Below are 18,055 nucleotides of genomic sequence, written 5' to 3' on the forward strand. Positions count from 1 at the left end.
TTTAGATGGATTTTAACGGTTTAAACAGATTTAAATGGTCCAACCGTTTAATTCACCGTTTAGGACCTAAACGAAACGGGTGACCTCTGTTTAGTGTTTAAACGATGTTTAAACGGATTAAACGGCCGTTTAGGCTAACAGAGGGGGCAATCCGATCGGTCCTCGTGCCCCCGGGGCGCCCCAGAGGGGGTCTGGGGTGGCGCGAGGGTGGCCACATGGTGACCTCTGAGGTCGTCCCGCGGGTCCTTCTGGCTCGGGGTAGCCCTGGTCAACCCCGGGGCGTCGCCCCGGAGTGGCTCTGGCTTTTGCTGCGACGGGGCGCGGTAAACGACGGTGGGTCCCGGCCACCGTCCATCTTCAAGCCGATGGGATGGGTAGCTCAGAAATAAGCTATCCGCCCCCTGTCGTCTTATCTTCGGAGCGCAGGGCATTCGTACCTAAACCAGAAATCTTTCCAAAAAAGTCTATTTATTTGAATTTTCTATAAAAAATACTCCATTCTAAACAAAACAGACCCTAACGTTTTACATCAACCTCGGCTCGGGATCCTGTGGCAGGATCACTCGAGCTCGGCACCTCGGCTCGGGATGCTGTGGCAGGCTCGCTCGAGCTCGGCCCATTGACAGCCCTCCCGCTCTGTTTCTTAAAGCTTTCCCTTCACTCTCTCCTCGCTTGTTTCGTTCCCCAGCGGCGACGACTGGGCGAGCGGCGGCGCCATTTGTCCTGTCTTCGCCCAGCCCTTTGCCGGCGATGAGCGCATCCTCCAAGTTTGCCCGCCCCTTCTCTTTCCTTCTGCTATGCGAGACGGAGCACCCCAAACCCTAACAAAACTATTGTATTCGGATCTGAATCCAGTTACAATATATTATCTACTAATTTCGATTTTGTTTGCAAGAATTATCGGGTGTACATGTGTACACCCATGTTCTATGCTGGGTCCAACCCTGACTCATCTAGGGTTAGGGTAAAACGTATTGATGTAGGGACTTCAGGGAGGTGAAGTACCTTGTCCACCTCCCTCTCTTGAGATTTTGCCTTGTTCCTTCTCTAAAGTTGATGATACACTTGCTATGTTATAAAATGGATTCTACACCAGCAAAGTTAAAAATTGTTGATCAAAACTTGTATTGGCATACATCATTCATGTGTGCATTGCAAATGCTGGTTATGTATTTTCAGATTATGACGAGCATTTGTTTTTAATTTAGATGGACAAAAGGACCAGGCTTTTAATATATTCAGATTAATTGAAGAAGAGAGGCATTTATCTACCAGCATCCATGTGAAGTCTCATATAACATATCTAGACCTCATAATTATATTTGTGACTGATTTGCAATTATAGGTTAATCGTGGTTATATATATGTATGGACTTCCTATATATGTGTATGTGTCAGACCTCCTACTTATGTGTGTAATTGCCATCGATATAATTTATGTGAATCATGACTACATGCCTGTGGACATGTTGCATTTTTATGTCTAATTAAATATGTAATTATAAAACTCTAATTATTTGCATACCTTTAATTTCTTCTTCCGTATTCCATGCAGTCGCGGCGAAGCTGCTAGCCACCATGGACGAAGATGCGGCGATGAGCAACTCGCGCACTGCCGAGACATTTGATCCAGTAAGTCCATCTGACCCGGACCACAACATACCCTCCCCCCAAATTTTCTTTTGGCCGGAGTTCAGGTTCTGCTGGGAGCTGTAACCTATTTTTGAGGGATTTGAACAGGACCTGATTCATGCCATCTTTAAGCTGGTGTGGAGGCGGCGGGCAGAGAAGAGCAGCGGTGGCAATGAGAACATCGATGTCGAGGTGATTCATCGGTCCAGCCCAAATCTAGATGTTACGAAATTTTCTTGACCTCCCCTTCCCCTCTTCTACTGACCAGTGTGCATTATTTTCTAATCTAATTTGCAGCCGGCTCCTGAGACCTCGAGAAGAAACCGGAGTACAACTGGTAAGTGAGTCTTTTATTTTTCTTGTTTCTTTTACTACCAGGCAAAGATTTGTTACATGCTTGATGAGGACACTTGTTAAACACTAGGAAAACAGTATGAAATAGGTTCTAGAAAGTGTTTGTGTTGGTCTTTGGTGCAGTCAAACGGGATCAGTTTGCACAGAAACCCATAATGTTTCCCCAGTCCCACCCTCTTACAGTCAGTGTTAACACTACAAAGCAATATTAGTAATATGTGTCCACTAGAGAAAATCCAGTTAAAAGTTCTTTCTGAAACTATTTCAGGGGGGCTGCACATATCCAATTTTTTTGTTAGTTTCAGTATGATGACAAGCAGCCACTTAATAGGATTGATCAGATATTCATGAGTTAGTCTTTTATGCGCTCCTATTACTATAGTTGTAACAATAAACACTTATGTTGATCACCTAGCAGCCTAGCACACAATTTTTTGCAGCTTAGTGCCTATTTTTTTTTTCAAGCAGATGGCTTCTAGTCTTTCTGAGTGTAACTTTGGTGCTACAGCAGATGTAGTATAATCTTAATTGGCAATAGCTTTATGAAGTGGCTAAAACAATTTGACCTTTCTCCTCACAAATTGACCTGTATAACCACACTTGCATGCCTCAAGTTTTCAAGGCTGTCTGGGAAAACCACTAACTCAGAGGTGGTGTATTGATGCCTCATTAGTTTTTTTTTGTATATATCGTCTGGTTTTTGTTTAGACTGAAACTGGACAGTGAAAGTTTCCTAGGTACCATGTTAAAACTGGCTTTTAACTTTGGGATATTTCTGCCTCTGTTACAGCTGGCTTTAGTGGCTTAGTTTTGGTAGTAACTTGGGGTAAAGTATCACTAAGATAAAAGTTTGGTGCAGGTGGTTTTCTTCTTAATGAAAAAAGTGGAACCGGATTTAAACTTTGCAGAGCAGGTGGTTTTCTTAATGAAAAAGGTGGAACGGGTTTCTTTTTTCTGAGATCAAGCATTAGCACTGGAAATAGCTTCTAGTGAGGGCATGCTTTGATTTTTGGTGCATGGAAACCTGGCCATTGTTTCACCATCTAATTTGTCCTCTACTTCCTTTACATAGGGATGTGCATATTGCATACTCCATTTCAAAATGTAGTGCATATTTTGTTTCTTTAGGACAACCCTTGACCAATAATTACTCTATTAGTAAGCAGTTTTTCTGATGCAAAATTGATGTTATTAAATTCTTGTTGAAAAGCACATTCTTAATAATATGATTTTGTATAACATAAATGATATATTAATTGAGTAATTGTTGGTCAAATTCTTTGTCCTAATGAACAAAAATGTACCCTACATTGAAATGGAGGGAATATCTATTGTAGCATTGGCAACAAGTAACATATGACAAAAAATCAGTAACAAATGACTACCAGACGAAATTTCTGGTTGATATTATTCAAGGGGGCTGAGCGCAGATCCATTTCTAGCAGGTTTCAGTATAGCAACGGCACTTAATAGTTTTGATGAGATAGTCATTGATTACAGATCAGTAGTTATAGCAGTAAACATGTGTCTTGGTCACCTGGCACCCAAAAATTCTTTTGAGCTTAGCACCTGTTTTCTGTTCAAGTAGATGGCTTCGCTTCATGAATGTAAGCTTTCATTGCTAAAGAAGTAATATCATCTTATTCGGCGATAGAAATATGAAATGGCTAATACAATTTGACCTTGTTAGTCATGAATTGACTTGTATAATCGCACTTATGTACTGCAAGTATTCGAGGCTGTCTGAGCAAACTAATGATATATAGGTTATGTACTGATGCCTTTTTAGTGTTCTATTTTATTTAGCTTCTGGTTTTTGTCTAGATTTGGAACTAGACGGTGAAAGATTTCCAGGTACAATATTAAATCTGGTTTTAAACATTGGGATCTTTCTGTCTTGGTTATGTATGATTTAGTGGCTACCTAGCAGTAGCTTGGGATAAGAGTACTAAGACAAAAAAAATTAGGTGAACAGATGGTTTCTTAATGAAAAAGGTGGAACTGGATTTCTGTTTTTGTAAGGGATCAAGCATTGGCACTGGAAAGAGCACGAAAGCTGTATTTGACTCAATTGTTTTCACCCTTGTGGTCCATCTTGATAATATACAGTAGAAATTATTTGCTGCAGCCTTATTGTGAATTTATTCATGATCCACTAACATGCTATGTTCACCTGACAGCCAATGCAAGTGTGCTTAAAGTCAGCTGTGAACTTCTGCGCATATTCGTTACAGGTTTGCACCTCTGAAAAATGCTGCATAACCTCATGCTAGCAACTAGCAGCAGCAATTCCATTTCTGTAGTTTTAACTCTGAAATTTCTCTTGCGGAGGCTATTCAATTTTCTGCTTCCCATTTCTGTAGTTTTAACTCTGAAATTTCTCTTGCAGAGGCTATTCAACGTTCTGCTTTTATTGCTGAAGCAGAGGGCGCTACTGTTATCGAACCCACCCATCTAGAGCGTGTATTGCCGCAGCTTCTCTTGGACTTTTGAGGCTCCCCTATGGAGCTTCAGGATATTCAAGCACATCAGGCATAGAAGGGTAAAGATGCCTGATGGCTGTGTAGTTTTTGTGCCGATGCAATCACTGGAACCATATGATTGGTCAATGCCTTGTAATCACGTGCAGCTTCTGCATCTGCTAAGCTTGACATATGTCAGCAGTTGTTGTCTATCCAGTGCTAAAGCTTAGCATCGGGCTGTATTGTAGCTTGAGGGAATTTCCATTTGAGGCTGTTTAGGTTCAAGAAACTTTGGGAGAGCAGTACTCTGATGGTGTATCTTTATGAAATAGAAGCAGCTCGCTTAAGAAATGGATCAGTTTCGTTTCCATATATATGGTGGCATAGTGCAACCTTGCTGTCATCACCTCACCCGGTTGAAGTTCAGAACGAAGGTTATAACTCTGACTCTGCAGACTTGCCATTTGCGGATGAGGTGATGACGGCTGTGAGCGTCTCTCTGGATTGTGCATTTGTGCTGTCTGGTGACCTCTGCATACGTGTAGCCTGTGTGCTGTGTTCGTACTTCGTTTTGCAGCAAGTGCGCCTCTGGTCGTCTCCCAGGTACCATGTTAAAACCGGCTTTGAACTTTGGGATCTTTCTATCTTTGCCGTGGCTGGCTCAGTTCTGGTCGTACCTTGGGGCAGAAGAATCATTAAAATAACTCTGGTGAATAGATGGTTTCTCAGTGAAATTGTGGACCTAGGTAGGGATGTAAAGGAATTGAATACGGATGAATATTACTGATATCATATTTGTTTTCATATTTTTGTTCGAAACAGATTGGATACGGATAATGTTAGCTTTTGCTGGATAAGATTCTAATGGATATCATATCATAAAAATGTAACTTCTAGTATCTGATAAATTTTTTAGTATCCGAATACGGATCGGTTACGGATATTGAATATCTGAAATGATACGAACAGATAAGAACTCTTTCAAACGGGATCAAATTCGAATAGGGTCGGGAAATGTCCATACTATTTACATCTCTAGGCCTAAGTTTCTGTTTTTGTATGGGATCAATGTGCATTGGAATTGAAAAGAGCTCGAAAGCTGTATTTGACTCAGATTGTTGTCACCCTTAGGTTTCTACTGGACAATGTATAGTTCAAACTTCAAAATACTTCATTCACAGATGATAGCCATGAAATTTTGGCTGTAGAATGTAAATTGCTAAAATAGCACTTCATTATTCATCAAGATTAGTGTGACAGCGATCAAGAGCACTAGCATGAATAGTGATAACAAGATTAGCGTGTGCTTATATATACCAAAGATGAATCACTTCGGCTTCTCATGGAAGTCATGAGATGGAGCATTTATCTTACATACCAAACAAGTAGGGCACCATATCCTCTCCCTGGACATCCTCCAGTGCGGTTAAGAAGTTAACATTATAAACGTGAAAAGAAGATCTTTCTCAGATAAGCAGATACATTATTCTATCCTCAAGAAAATTCCATTTGCATGGGCGGAGAAGCAGCAAATCAGTCTAAAGCTTAGATGCCTGCTCAACCCCTGAAGAGTAACCGTTCAGCCATGTCTTGTGGATGTATGTTACCACAAAGCCCTCAGGGGATTCAGTCTGGCGGAAGAAAAATAATAGTTGTATGAGCTTCATATCTGTTGCAAAATGTAAGCATGCGTACAGAAGATATTTTAGCAAAGCAAAGCTGGCATACCTTTAGACTCAAGGCAAGACTTGACAGAGAGCACACTCGCACATCGCCTGAAAGTATGAAAGATTCAAGTCAAAATCAATTACCAAAAAAGAGAATGAAATGGGTAATTGTGAAAAGCTTTTAAATTATAGACAAAGGAAAATAGCTAGGAGTACAGTTGAAAGTCACATCCCACACATTGTATTCTGTCCTACATTGAACGAGAACAAGGCACATCTCAATTAACTCAAAATTGATACATCACATAAGCACATGCACATGAACAAAAAACATAACAGTTATACTACATATGTAATGAAGGTACAGGTAGAGGCTGAGGACATTCAAGAGGTTGGAGCACAGTTTTGTTTATGTCTTGCAAATCAATGGATTTATTTCACATTCTCAGCTGACCCAATTGTCAAGCTGGGCTACCGCATGCACCTCCTCAGCTTTTGCCATGGGAAGTTAGGAACACATCCCTTGCCTATGACTCAAAAATCAAATTGGGCAGCAAATTAAACTGCTTTATAAACTATTATCTGTTATTCCTGCTAATTTACAGACCTCTTCTATGAAGAAACATAGAATACTTGTAGGACTAGATGAAATAATGTTCATTTTACTTCTAAGTTCATTGTATGACACTGATTGCTCACCTCATCCCTTGTATAGATTGCATCACTGACATGTGAGTCCAGACCCACCTTGTCAGCGACACGAGGAATACATAAATCATGTGGCATATTAGTAACTAATCCTCAATGCCACATAAGAACCAAACTATTAAGTGGAAATTCTCTTCGAATAAACTAGAGAAGAATAAAAAGCACCAAAATCATTATCATCATTTCTTTAACACATGCATTTTAAACCAACAGACCATCCATAGCAGGTAATTTAATGGTCAAATCCAATACCCTTTTCAGTAACCCGCCATAACATATAACATGTTATTCACCCTATCCACATCATGTAAACAAATATGCCGAGGTTTCTTGTATGAGCTATTTAACCATGTACTTGTATGAGCTATTTAACATTTATATTTGATAAAGGATATGACTAATGAATGCTTAGGATTTCCTGAATCTACAAACGTTTCCATCAGCTAAGATTTGTGTTTACCTATTCGGTAAGGAATTATTTAGTGAATTAAAAATATATTAGTATGAAAAACTCAATAAACTATTAAAGCATATCTTATGCCTGCATATTAGAAGCAAAAATCATACAGGTATCTGCATTTTGTATTTTGTTTGTACTTTCCCATCTGGATGAGCTAGTTAGTATTTACAAAACATATAAGGATATGACTAGTGAACAAAAAAAGAAGGGTCTAACATGGTATGTATTGTTGAAAAGTTCTATATGAATGTGTTATCATTTTAATAAACTATTTCTGGCATCACAACTTTACATATCCAATAAAGAGATTGTCTTGTGAAATGTCATGAAGATATAAGCAATGCAATTTACAAGTCACAAAGAAAACCCATGATTGAGTAGAGGTGAAAGTTGAGGGATATGATTACAACTTGAAAAAACAGTATGCAATTGCACAAGAAGTTAATATTCAAGACTCACCTTCTGACTCCCACAAGTCAAATCTCACCAACCAGCTATCTGAACCAGTCTGTGTGATAAAAAGTCTGTCCACCCATGCTCGGTACTTTTTCCCTTGTTTGTCACCATAACATGATCCCAATGCATCAATGGATGCATGGATAGAGCACTCAAGCCCAGCAGGATGGATGATGACTCCATTTGCATGCTAACATACACGACAAATAAGAAGGAATTAATTTAGATGCAAGTTGAAGAATCACGCTCTAACATACACAAGCTAAATCATATACATGCACTGACAAGGTGAGCTAGAGTTAATAAACAAAATCAAACAGGGAACCTGTGTACTTACAGTAATATTTTTGAAGTACTGTATAACTGAGTCAGACTTTGGAACTTCAGCCCTGCGCCATTTCTCATAGAGAACATAGAACTTCACTACAGCATCTGTAGGTTTAAAAGAGGCATCCTTCGCATATGGAAAATCCACATCTCTAGGAGAAACATTAGGTCCTAGCTTGAAGTGCCCAATGGCTTGTATAATACCAGCTGCACATCTCTCACTTGCATGAATTATCTTAGGGTTATCCTTTGCATTTTCTTGGTACCACTGAAGCAGTTCCTCTTGGGCATTGCTGACCTGAACATTTGAAGAAAAAAAAAAGGAGTTTCAATTCACTCATTCATTCAGGCATGAACTTCGTTATATAATTATTGCAATATATTATATACTTACCATGACACCATGTACACCAGGGATACTGAATAATTCTGCATCATTACCAGAGTCACCACAAACAAGAGTATTGTTCGGTGGCTTTCCACATGAGCTTAGCTTCTTAAGCAGATATGCTAGTGCCTGGCCCTTTCCAGCCCCTTGAGGCAATATATCAAGGTCCTGGCCACCGCTGTATATAATTTTCGCATCTAACTGTTTAGGAAAAAAAAAACAAAGCAGTCAATAATAATGTGGACTCAGAGCACACGTGCCAAAACAGAAACATAATGACATACTCCCTCTGTTTTTATTTACATGTCATATTAGGTTTGTCCTAAGTCAAACTTAGCAAACTTCGACCAAACTTATAGAAAAAATAATAATATTAACAAAAAACAAATTTGTTTCATGGAATCCACCATGAAATATATGCTAATAGTGCATATGTTGGATAGTATAGTTGTTACTATATTTTTCTATAGATCTGGTTAAAATTAGTCAAGTTTGACTTAGGGAACCTAATACGACATGTAAATAAAAACGGAGGGTGTATGATGCATGGCCCCTCACCCCATGTTTCTCCAACTTCTCGGCAAGAGATTTTATCACTTCCTGGGCACTCTTCTTGTCAACCAAAAAGCTGACCTTGTGTGGACGCTGTTCTGTCTCTGGCTGTATCCATGCAAATGTACAATAACAAGGCATTATTAGTTTACAACCAAAAAGGAGTTAAAGAGAAATAATGCATGCAGCATAACAAACCTGAAGCTTCAGTTCAGAAAAGCTCGCAGTTTCCTGTACCACAATATTTCTGTCCCACTTATTATTCAGATATTCTTCCCAACCATCATCAGGAACCATTGCCTCGCCATATGTTATCTCAGTGCCCACAGACATGATAGTGATGTCTGGGGTCAGCATAGGCTTCTCTTTCCTCAATTCCTTATAGAGAGTAGGCGACCGTCCAGTTGAAAAGACAAGTAGAGAATCCTGACAGTAAACGGACTCCCACAGGGCAGCAAACCTAAGCAAGGACAAGTTCTCCTCATCATGGTGATCAACCTGCAAGTTTCAGCCGTACCAAAAAAAACAAAAAATCAACATCGACAACACATACAGATAGGTCAGGATGAATCACGCATATGAGCTGAAAGACATACACACCATTGTATGGTCAAGATCTGAAACAATCATAAGACGAGCAGAACCATTGAGTTTATCCATTTTGGTAACCTGCAAAGAAGATGGTTATGAACTTGAAAGGAATTAAGCTTTCAGGTCATGATTTAGCTTAAGGCAGTAACTGATAGTTCAATCTATGGCTCGGCATAATTGCAACACTGTTAGCTGGTAATAACATCACAAATTGTCGAAGTAGCAATTGAAGTGTTCTTAGAAGGCACGTGGAAACAAATGATGGATTTTGGCTTCTCATGATCTTAACAGCTTCGCTGAATGTCAAGTTGCAAATTTCATTGAGGAAACTTGTAAATAATGCACTTAACTTCATCCAGGAATTTACTAGGAAGATCATACTTCTGAGACAGTAAAATACAGAGCCCTGGGTCCAATTTTACAAGAATGTTTCTTATCCTAACAAAACGAGACGTATATGAATTAAAGCAATGTTATCACGCGGTACAGCAAAGGAGGTAAGAATTGTCTTGCTAAAACAGCATTATTCAAATCCATAGGCCTGAGGCATCCAATCAATCAAAAAGCAAGGATGATAAATAAATAAGTAAAATTACAAACTAGACGCGATAAACTCCGAATTTCCTGGCAGCCTAGCTGGGATCATTGATCTTGGGCGCACGGCACTGGGGGTCCAAACAGCGCGGCAAAGGGCAGCAGGAGCGGGCGCAACGCGTTCTGGAGGATCCAGCGGGAGCCCGCAAAACCATATTGGGGGGAAACAAACTTGATTCGGCGATTAGGGAGTACTCCACAGCAACGGAAACGCGAAAGACATGAAACGAACGGACGGGCGATTCCATCCGAGCAGGGATCACTTACCGACGAGAGAAGAGATCGATCCGAGGCCGCGCGGATCCGGACGGGCAGGCGGGACGGAGCGAGGGCGGTGGAGGGGAATGGAGATGGGGAGTGGCGGTGTGGGGTGGGATGTGTTGCGATCCCAATTCCGTTGGCGCTTGTTTCGGGGCTCCTCTCCGCTCGGTTTGTGGGCTGCGGTTGGGGAGTCGCCGAGTCGGGAAGAGGGATGGAGGGTGGTGAGACAGAGGCGCGGCGCTGCCACACGTCCATCCGCTATCGGCATGGGGCGCATCGGTTTATGCCCCCCCGAGATTCGATGCCACACGGCCACCCCTCGAAAAAGGGTTTGGTACGTGTCACCACTCCCCGTAGAAAGATTTATTAAGAGCTTTGAAATTGAAATACTGCTACAGTACTATGCAAATTCCACGCAACAACGTATAAATTTACGTTGTCCGTGTGCTGCTGCGTATCCGAGCTGCCGTACCCAGCAATGTGCTTGCAAGAAAGAATACGTTATGCATTATTATGGTTCACAATACATAGAGGATATTTCAGCGCTGCTAGCGCCCGAACATCCTATACATCGGACTCTGACAAAATGTTAAAATTTACTTAGTGAAACATCAGCGTGAAAACTAATGCATAAACAATGACTACATAGTTCAACTCTAGGATAGAAAATTTCCACAACATAAACACTATGCTTCATATAACATTTTTACTTTGACACAGAAAACAATAGTTGCAATATTAAATGCTTAACTATTGCAATATATATCTGAGCGTCCAATTTTTAAAAAATTTAAAACTTCAGACGTCAGATCTATAGCATTACCGTATATCTTTTCTAACATCCGCAAGCTATGTACGAGTACGCGCATTACAATTCACACAGGATAAGCAGCACGACAGGTTCCATACTCCCGTTACGTGACAGTTCAAAGAGGTAATTAATGCCCGTGGTCCGCGCCTCGACTTCTCCTTGGTTCCGTTTCTACAAATTCAAGTCCCCAGCAAATATTGATTACCTTGCATGTTACAGAATCCAGGTGCCAAAATAATAGAGGTAAGGGAAAGCCATTGCCATGTGCAATGATGAGATGGCAGTATGGCACCCGCACTACATATTCTCCTGCTTCGTTCTTCTGTTGGTCTCCTTGCAGCGAATCTTTGTGGACAGGGATCCTCAGATTGATCAATGGTGTCTGTGCCGATCCTTTTCACGAGATGAGTGGGAACTATAGTAGTCACCACGGTCTAAAAGGTACACGAAAGTAAAATGAGAAACATAAATCATGAGTAAAAATAGTTCGGGGCTATATATGAAGGCTGCTGTGCAAATATACCATACCTCGTGACGAGTGGTGCCTTGACCTCTCCTTGTCTGAATGTCCTGCATTGGAGATACAGCAAATCTGAGTGTCTCATAGCATGCTTCAAACCAGATAACTAAAAACCAGGTTGGTTTATTTGCTGCCATACCTGAACTTCTTTCCCTAGAACGTCGTCTCCTGTCCCTTTCACAATCCGAGTCACGGCCCCTGCTATCACGATCAGAATCCCTACCCCTGCCATCACGGTCCCGGCCTTTTGATCTCTCTCTTTCTCTTTCCCGACTCCGGTCAACACCCGACTCCGATTTCTCATTCTTCAACTTCGCCGCTGCATCTTGTTTTCCATTGAGTTCAGCAGACAATGCCTTACCTTCATCGTCACTTTTTTCCTTGACCTTGTCTGGTGCAGCCTTTGTCACCGAATCCTTTTCCTGGCTAGAACTTGAGGGTACAGGGGTTCCCTTATCACTAGCAACAGCACTTGCAGGACTTTCCTGAAAATAAGTGAGCGTAAATTCAGTAGTCATTCTTAAAAAGGTAAACTCCATGAATCCTCCAATGGTTTTTAGTCAAACTATGTATTAACCTTTGAAACCTGCGGCTCTGGTGTCCTTCTAACAGTAAAGGAATCATTGTCTTTATATACTGGTATGTACTCTGACTTGGGGAGGCTGTAGAGGTGAGCAAGAACCCGGCAAACTTCTTGGATTCCAGCTTCATCAGCATCGAAGACAGTCCACCACGGAGGATCCTCAGGAAGGGCAATACCGCGTCTCCTAGCTGCAGCATACACAACTCCGCATGCTACTACTTCACTCTTGAATCGCACACACAGAGTTGTCCTCAAGCTGATGTACCAAAAAAAAATATAGAATATGTTAATAAAAGTGCAAATCCAAATGAACAAAAAGGAAAATACAAGAAGCCATCTGACAGGATGGTTGATGCACAGGATCTAGTGTGAGACTTTATATTCAAAGTCCAAAGAGATTCTGAATGCCCCATTAGAAAAAATGCGCCATGGGCAAAATGAATTGAAAATCCCCAAACAAGTCGCAATGGTGTGGTATGTTGTGTTGACGTTGGGACAAAGCTCTTTGTGTTGTACTTTTTCTTTCTTTCTTGCAAACCTCGCTCTCAGAGCTCAATATTCTGAGATGTATAGTTGTTCAGTATATCCTATTGAAAAGGCCCATCACTTGCTGGTTTGGGCTATCCATGTTTCCCCTATTTACCCCCTTTATCTTTTGCATACATAGTTGTTCTTTTTCGAACACGCAGAAGAGCTGTATCATTCTTTTCATTAAAGAAGAAGATGCCTCGTTGCTTTCGTTTATGTATTTGTAATGCTCTCTTCTTTCTACTGCTTGCATCCCCCAAAAGGATAAAAAGTAAAGGGGTTGCCAACACTCAGCACAGCAATCATCTACGTGTAGAAAATATATGTTAATATGGATTACAACAACTTGATGACAACAATTTAGTTCATAATAGGATAGAAATGCACTCCCACAAGTTATGGAACTGGAACTGCTGCCCACAAACTGAAGAGAGTTCCATAGAATAGTGGCTTGCCCAAAAACACACATTGCCTAATAAATTGATTGTGTGTTTGAGGGGGAAGGGGTTTGGGCTAACGCGGAAGGAAATTGGTGAAAGAAGTTTCTCAATAAATTTCTCAAAATTCATGATCAGGTAGCGTAACAAAGTCAAAAACAAATAAAGTGAAACATATAAAACTACTTCCTGTGTATCCCTCAAAAACTGAATAAGTAGATTGCATTGTCATCCATGAGTTCAAAAATATTTATAATTACAGCAAAATTGACTATTTGGGATCAGAATTACCTATCATTGGCAAGGTTCCATGCCTCTTGAGTCAGCTCAGGGGCTTCAAGCGTTACAAGGTAGTTCGATATGAACTTATGGGGGTGTTCGACATGGCAAATAAAACCCATCTCCTTCAACAGATGCCGTTCTGTCCTTATCAGATCATGCCTCAGTTCTGAGTATTTCTGCAGTAAAGGTTAGTGTCAACCAGTCAGTTAGTATAATCATCGGATTCTTCAAAAAGAAGTACACCAACAACATATTAGGATACAATCAATAAGAATGAGAAAGAAAAAAAAACAGTGATTCTAAATTGATGCCATATATATCAAGCCTAAAAGTGCAGGGAGGTTTCAAAAGAAAAGAAATCAAAATTATGTTGAGCTGAACAAAATATACCTTTGAGAAGACATCTAAATATTCAATTGGCAAGTTTTCTCTCCTACATTCCATTCTATGGAATACAAATATAATATGCTTCGATTTTCTAGGGCTCTCCTCCAACTTCCCTGCCAGCCAAACACAGCTAGCAGCAACTCTCTGCGACCACAAGCAAACAGGTCTGTTAGTTAAACTCAGAAAAAATTAAAAAATAAAAATGGTTCAACAACAGGAACTGAGGACAAAGATATTACCTTTGCACTAAATCGAACAAATGATTTCTTGCAGTAAAAGCGATGAAACAATACTTGTGCTGTGGCCATCACTGCTTGTGGTCTTAGGTTAGTCAAGGAATCCAAAAAACAAATAAATTTTAAATACACAGAAAAACAAAATAGCATGAGGTCCACCTTTGTTCACGGTACATAGCAAATATTTAAAAACTCCAGCAGAGTTATATATTCTTTATGAAAATAATAATTGTATATAATATTCAAACAGTGAGTATTGTTAGGAATTGTTATGCCAATCATTTTGATAGTATCAAATTGTCCGCAATGGAAACAAAGTTTTGTACTTCAGTACATCATTTATAGCAGATGCTCATCTGTACTGCTTTCTGTAGTTCAAAATCAAATAGAAGATGGCATCAGCTCTTATATTCTCCATGATTCTTTTCTTATTTCGTATTTTTATGGTTAACAAACAGATAATCTAGATGTGGTAACACCAAAAAGCAGAGTAATAGTGTAGCAACACACTATTCGCTACAGGTATCATTGTATCAACCGAGTATGGTATTTCATTACCAAGGATAAATCATGAGACAAAATAGCAAATAGATGCGGATCATCCTAACCTGAAAAAATGTGAAAATTGAAGATTTGGTACATAGCAATATCAAAGAAAATTCAGAACAAACCAATTATACAATTTATATGACATCAGCGCAGCAGAAAGAAATCCAGAGGCAACTAAATTCATCCAATCACAAGTTATCACTAACTATCCAGCTTAATCAAGCAAAGCTGCTAGAATCTTAAATGGAAACACCTCATTGATTAATAACACTATAGAAGCCACAAATCTACCAGACAAACTAACCTAATCCCAAGAAAAATCGAGGAAATTATTTCTAGAAGAAAACAAATGACCTATAAATCACACTGAAAGATAGAGCATTCAACGGAAACTAATTACCAAACCCTAGAAACCCTAGGATCCTCGAGGAAACCCCGAAGGCCCTAACGAGTGGATTTGGACATAGGGCGGAGGCTGGATTAGCAAGAGGGACTGTATGCAAAAGGATACAGCCTGAGGAGGATGCCGCACTCCTGGATGAGGCCGCATCCGTAGACGCGGAGCGCGGTCTCGGTGGCCTCGCTGATCCCATCCTTCCGCGACGGCGAGTCCCGCAGCTGCTCGTCCGTCAGATAGAAGGTGTCAATCGCCGTGTAGATCATCCTCTACACGGGCCGCCCCACCGCCGTGCGCCTCCCCCACGGTCGGCCCCGCGCCGCCTCACCGGGCGCCTCTGATCGGGCCGGAGCCGCCCCCGCGCTCCGCCAGGACGACGGCAGCTGCGCGATGCGACGCGCGGCAGAGAGGGAGGAGAGGAGGCTGACGCCGGCGGGAGTGGCACGGTGAGGGCACGAGGGCGGCGTCGGCGGCGGCGGATGGTCCGAGAAAGCGTGCGCGGGGAAGGGGATTGAAGAGTCAAGCTCCGCTCGGGAGTCGCGGGGTGCTCGACAACTGCTCGTGTTCTCACGGGGTGTGAGTGTAACGTCGGTTGGAGCATCCTTGCGCAATCTGATCCGTCCGTTTCAAAACAACGTCTAGGATACGAGTGCGGCTATGGAGATCGCCTATCGCCTGGTAGCAGTGAAGAAAGGATTTCATATGGAACACCGTCGAGATTTGATAATGCCGTCTTTCTACTATCCAATATATATATCTCGCTTCCTCATTCTCCATTGCTCGCTCATATATTCCAGTACCATAACGATGGAAGCAGACGGCAAAAGCATGGAGAAGCACGTAGAGGAGGAGGGTATGGAGTCGCACTCAAGTTGCAGACGGGGCGCGTTGTTATACGAGCCTGCAAACCCGCCTCTCGCAAAATTCTTGTTCTGCAAATTATTTGCAGCTCACAATTGTCTATATTGCAAAGTTTACTGGAAAATACTGGTGCTGATTTGTTATGAAAAAAATAATACTGTTGACTGACTAATGCTAATTTAGTACGAGAGAACAGTACTATTTATTAGTTGGCTGACCAGGAAAAAAACACAGCTATTGTCGGCCGCCGCCCACCACCGTCGCAGCTCCACCACCCGCCCATCCTCCCAAGAGCGCATGCATGAACTCCCAGAGCGCACGCTCTCCCGCTGCTCTCACTCCGGCCACCTGCTTGCTGCCTCCAAGCTCCGGCCGCATCGCCCCTGCATCACCACTCCCTCCACGCTGGCGCTGCAGGCTGCACATGTCATCTTAGAGCAAAAAAATTAATCTCTAGCAGAGCTTCCAAATATACTGTTATTTTAGTAGGCCTTTCAAATTTCTCTTCCATTCCAATTTGGTGGCTCCCTATTTGGACTGCCAACTGTGGCCCCACTAATTTTTTTTCCAACTTCCAGCAGAGCGGTGCCCGATCCCAGCGCCAGGGCCTAGCCGTCGCCGGCGGCCTCCCTAGCCGCCGCCGCCAGCCCGCCCGCCTCCGGTTCGCCTCCTCCCCGGATCCGCCGCCGGAGCCGCCGGCGCCTGCTTCTTGCCGGCCGCGGGCGCGGGGAGGCGGCCGCGGTGCGCGTCCTCCAGGCCGACGCCGCAGCTCCGCGACGTCATTTGGCGGCGGGTAGTCGTCAGGATCCCCAAGGTGAGCTTTTGCTCCTCCTGCGGTTCTCCTTTGTTTGAAGCTGGCAAGTGCGGTTCTCCTTTGTTTGCTCCTCCTGCGGTTCTTTTGCTTCTTGTTTAGTATTGCCATGTTTAGAGGAAAAACAATGTTAATTGTTTGGCTTGCATCAATGATTTGCGGCCAAGTGTCTATTAATCACTGTATTTATCACTGAATTTTTCTGTGGTGCAGGTGCGGTAGATAACTGAATTGCCTATGCAAGCATAATGAACTGTAACCACTAGCTGACTGAGATATTAAGGTGCAGTAGATAAATGAATTGTCTGCGCAGTATATTCTTGTTTGTTGGTAGCATGTAGCTTGAGCCCTGAAATATTTTTCTGGATGTCTCTCCTTACTTTTGGTTGAGGATGAGGTGTTGAGCAACGTTGTTTTCGATTAGTAGGCAGTAAGGGATGGTGAAATATTTGCTGGGAGACATTCAGTTTGCTTGATGAGCTTATTCTGCTCCTCTGTCTGAACTCTGTTACCTGCATGATCATGACCAAAAGAGGACCTGATGGACCTCTTTTGGTTAAATGAGAAAAGGTAACCTCTTTTGGTTCTGTCACAGACTTTACAATTTCATGAGAGGGCACATAACCTCTTTTAGCAGTAGCAGCATTCTTTTGCTTCTTGTTTAGTATTGCCATGTTTAGAGGAAAAACAATGCTAATTGTTTGGCTTGCATCAATGATTTGAATCAGATGACCCTGTACATTATTGGTCTTGCTTGAGAATGATTGCCTGAGAATGATTTGAATGATTTTGCCTGTAATGCCTGCAAGTTCTGAAATAGTCTAGAATCAGATGACCCTGTACATTATTGTTTTTGATTTAAAATTAACAAAAGCTTGTTGGGATTATCAGTTTTTGATTTTTCCTTTTGGTGTGCAGTGGAAGGCAGAGATCCAAGTAGGCGCCCTGGAGGAGGAAGGGAATCGTCAACCTGATGTGCTTCGCTGTAGATGCAGGATTGTCTAGTTTAATTTTTAGCTCATCAAGACTCTGGTCATGTTCTAAGGCTGGGTTTAATTTTTATGTAATGTGAGGATAATCATATGTTGCCAGTACCATGCACCAATTACCCAAGCTAATGTAATTTTGTGTGAATCGTGTTCAGTTCTGTGAATCATGTTCAGTTCTGTGAATCATGTATTCTGCGAATTTTGTTCAGTTT

General features: G+C 41.8%; 3 protein-coding genes and 1 long non-coding RNA gene across 7 annotated transcripts; 2 read left to right on the forward strand and 2 right to left on the reverse strand.

Annotated features, from left to right (window-relative positions):
- The first annotated feature begins 1,291 nt into the window (after positions 1-1,291).
- On the forward strand, positions 1,292-4,818 carry LOC120676288 (protein MHF2 homolog). 3 transcript variants are annotated; one of them, XM_039957524.1, is made up of 5 exons: positions 1,436-1,632; positions 1,741-1,824; positions 1,930-1,969; positions 4,167-4,220; positions 4,376-4,818. In XM_039957524.1, the coding sequence occupies exons 1-5, from the start codon at positions 1,579-1,581 to the stop codon at positions 4,477-4,479; spliced, it is 336 nt and encodes a 111-aa protein (XP_039813458.1). In that variant the 5' UTR covers positions 1,436-1,578; the 3' UTR covers positions 4,480-4,818. The 3 variants fall into 3 exon arrangements, with proteins under 3 accessions (XP_039813459.1, XP_039813460.1, XP_039813458.1); XM_039957525.1 differs by lacking the exons at positions 4,167-4,220; positions 4,376-4,818 and adding an exon at positions 2,846-4,156 and having other exon boundaries at positions 1,292-1,632; XM_039957526.1 differs by lacking the exon at positions 4,167-4,220 and having other exon boundaries at positions 1,324-1,632.
- Positions 4,819-5,730: 912 nt separating this feature from the next.
- LOC120676286 (sucrose-phosphatase 1) lies at positions 5,731-10,735 on the reverse strand. 2 transcript variants are annotated; one of them, XM_039957522.1, is made up of 10 exons: positions 10,459-10,634; positions 10,194-10,343; positions 9,607-9,675; positions 9,205-9,504; positions 9,013-9,114; positions 8,461-8,655; positions 8,077-8,364; positions 7,743-7,929; positions 6,177-6,223; positions 5,731-6,079 (listed from the first exon to the last, which is right to left on the reverse strand). In XM_039957522.1, exons 3-10 carry the CDS (start codon positions 9,664-9,666, stop codon positions 5,987-5,989), a joined length of 1,272 nt encoding a protein of 423 aa, XP_039813456.1. In that variant the 5' UTR covers positions 9,667-9,675; positions 10,194-10,343; positions 10,459-10,634; the 3' UTR covers positions 5,731-5,986. The 2 variants fall into 2 exon arrangements, with proteins under 2 accessions (XP_039813456.1, XP_039813455.1); XM_039957521.1 differs by lacking the exon at positions 10,194-10,343 and having other exon boundaries at positions 10,459-10,735.
- Positions 10,736-11,179: 444 nt separating this feature from the next.
- LOC120676287 (cyclin-L1-1-like) lies at positions 11,180-15,730 on the reverse strand. Its single transcript, XM_039957523.1, has 8 exons — positions 15,297-15,730; positions 14,240-14,321; positions 14,004-14,144; positions 13,623-13,789; positions 12,361-12,622; positions 11,923-12,268; positions 11,792-11,833; positions 11,180-11,697 (listed from the first exon to the last, which is right to left on the reverse strand). Exons 1-8 carry the CDS (start codon positions 15,446-15,448, stop codon positions 11,636-11,638), a joined length of 1,254 nt encoding a protein of 417 aa, XP_039813457.1. The 5' UTR covers positions 15,449-15,730; the 3' UTR covers positions 11,180-11,635.
- A 642-nt stretch (positions 15,731-16,372) lies between these two features.
- Positions 16,373-18,026, forward strand: LOC120676717. The gene is made up of 2 exons (XR_005675967.1): positions 16,373-16,857; positions 17,773-18,026. It is a non-coding gene; the product is annotated as an uncharacterized LOC120676717 (long non-coding RNA).
- Positions 18,027-18,055: the final 29 nt, after the last annotated feature.

The sequence above is a fragment of the Panicum virgatum genome, chromosome 5N (genome assembly GCF_016808335.1).
Source record: "Panicum virgatum strain AP13 chromosome 5N, P.virgatum_v5, whole genome shotgun sequence".
Lineage (NCBI taxonomy): Eukaryota > Viridiplantae > Streptophyta > Magnoliopsida > Poales > Poaceae > Panicum > Panicum virgatum.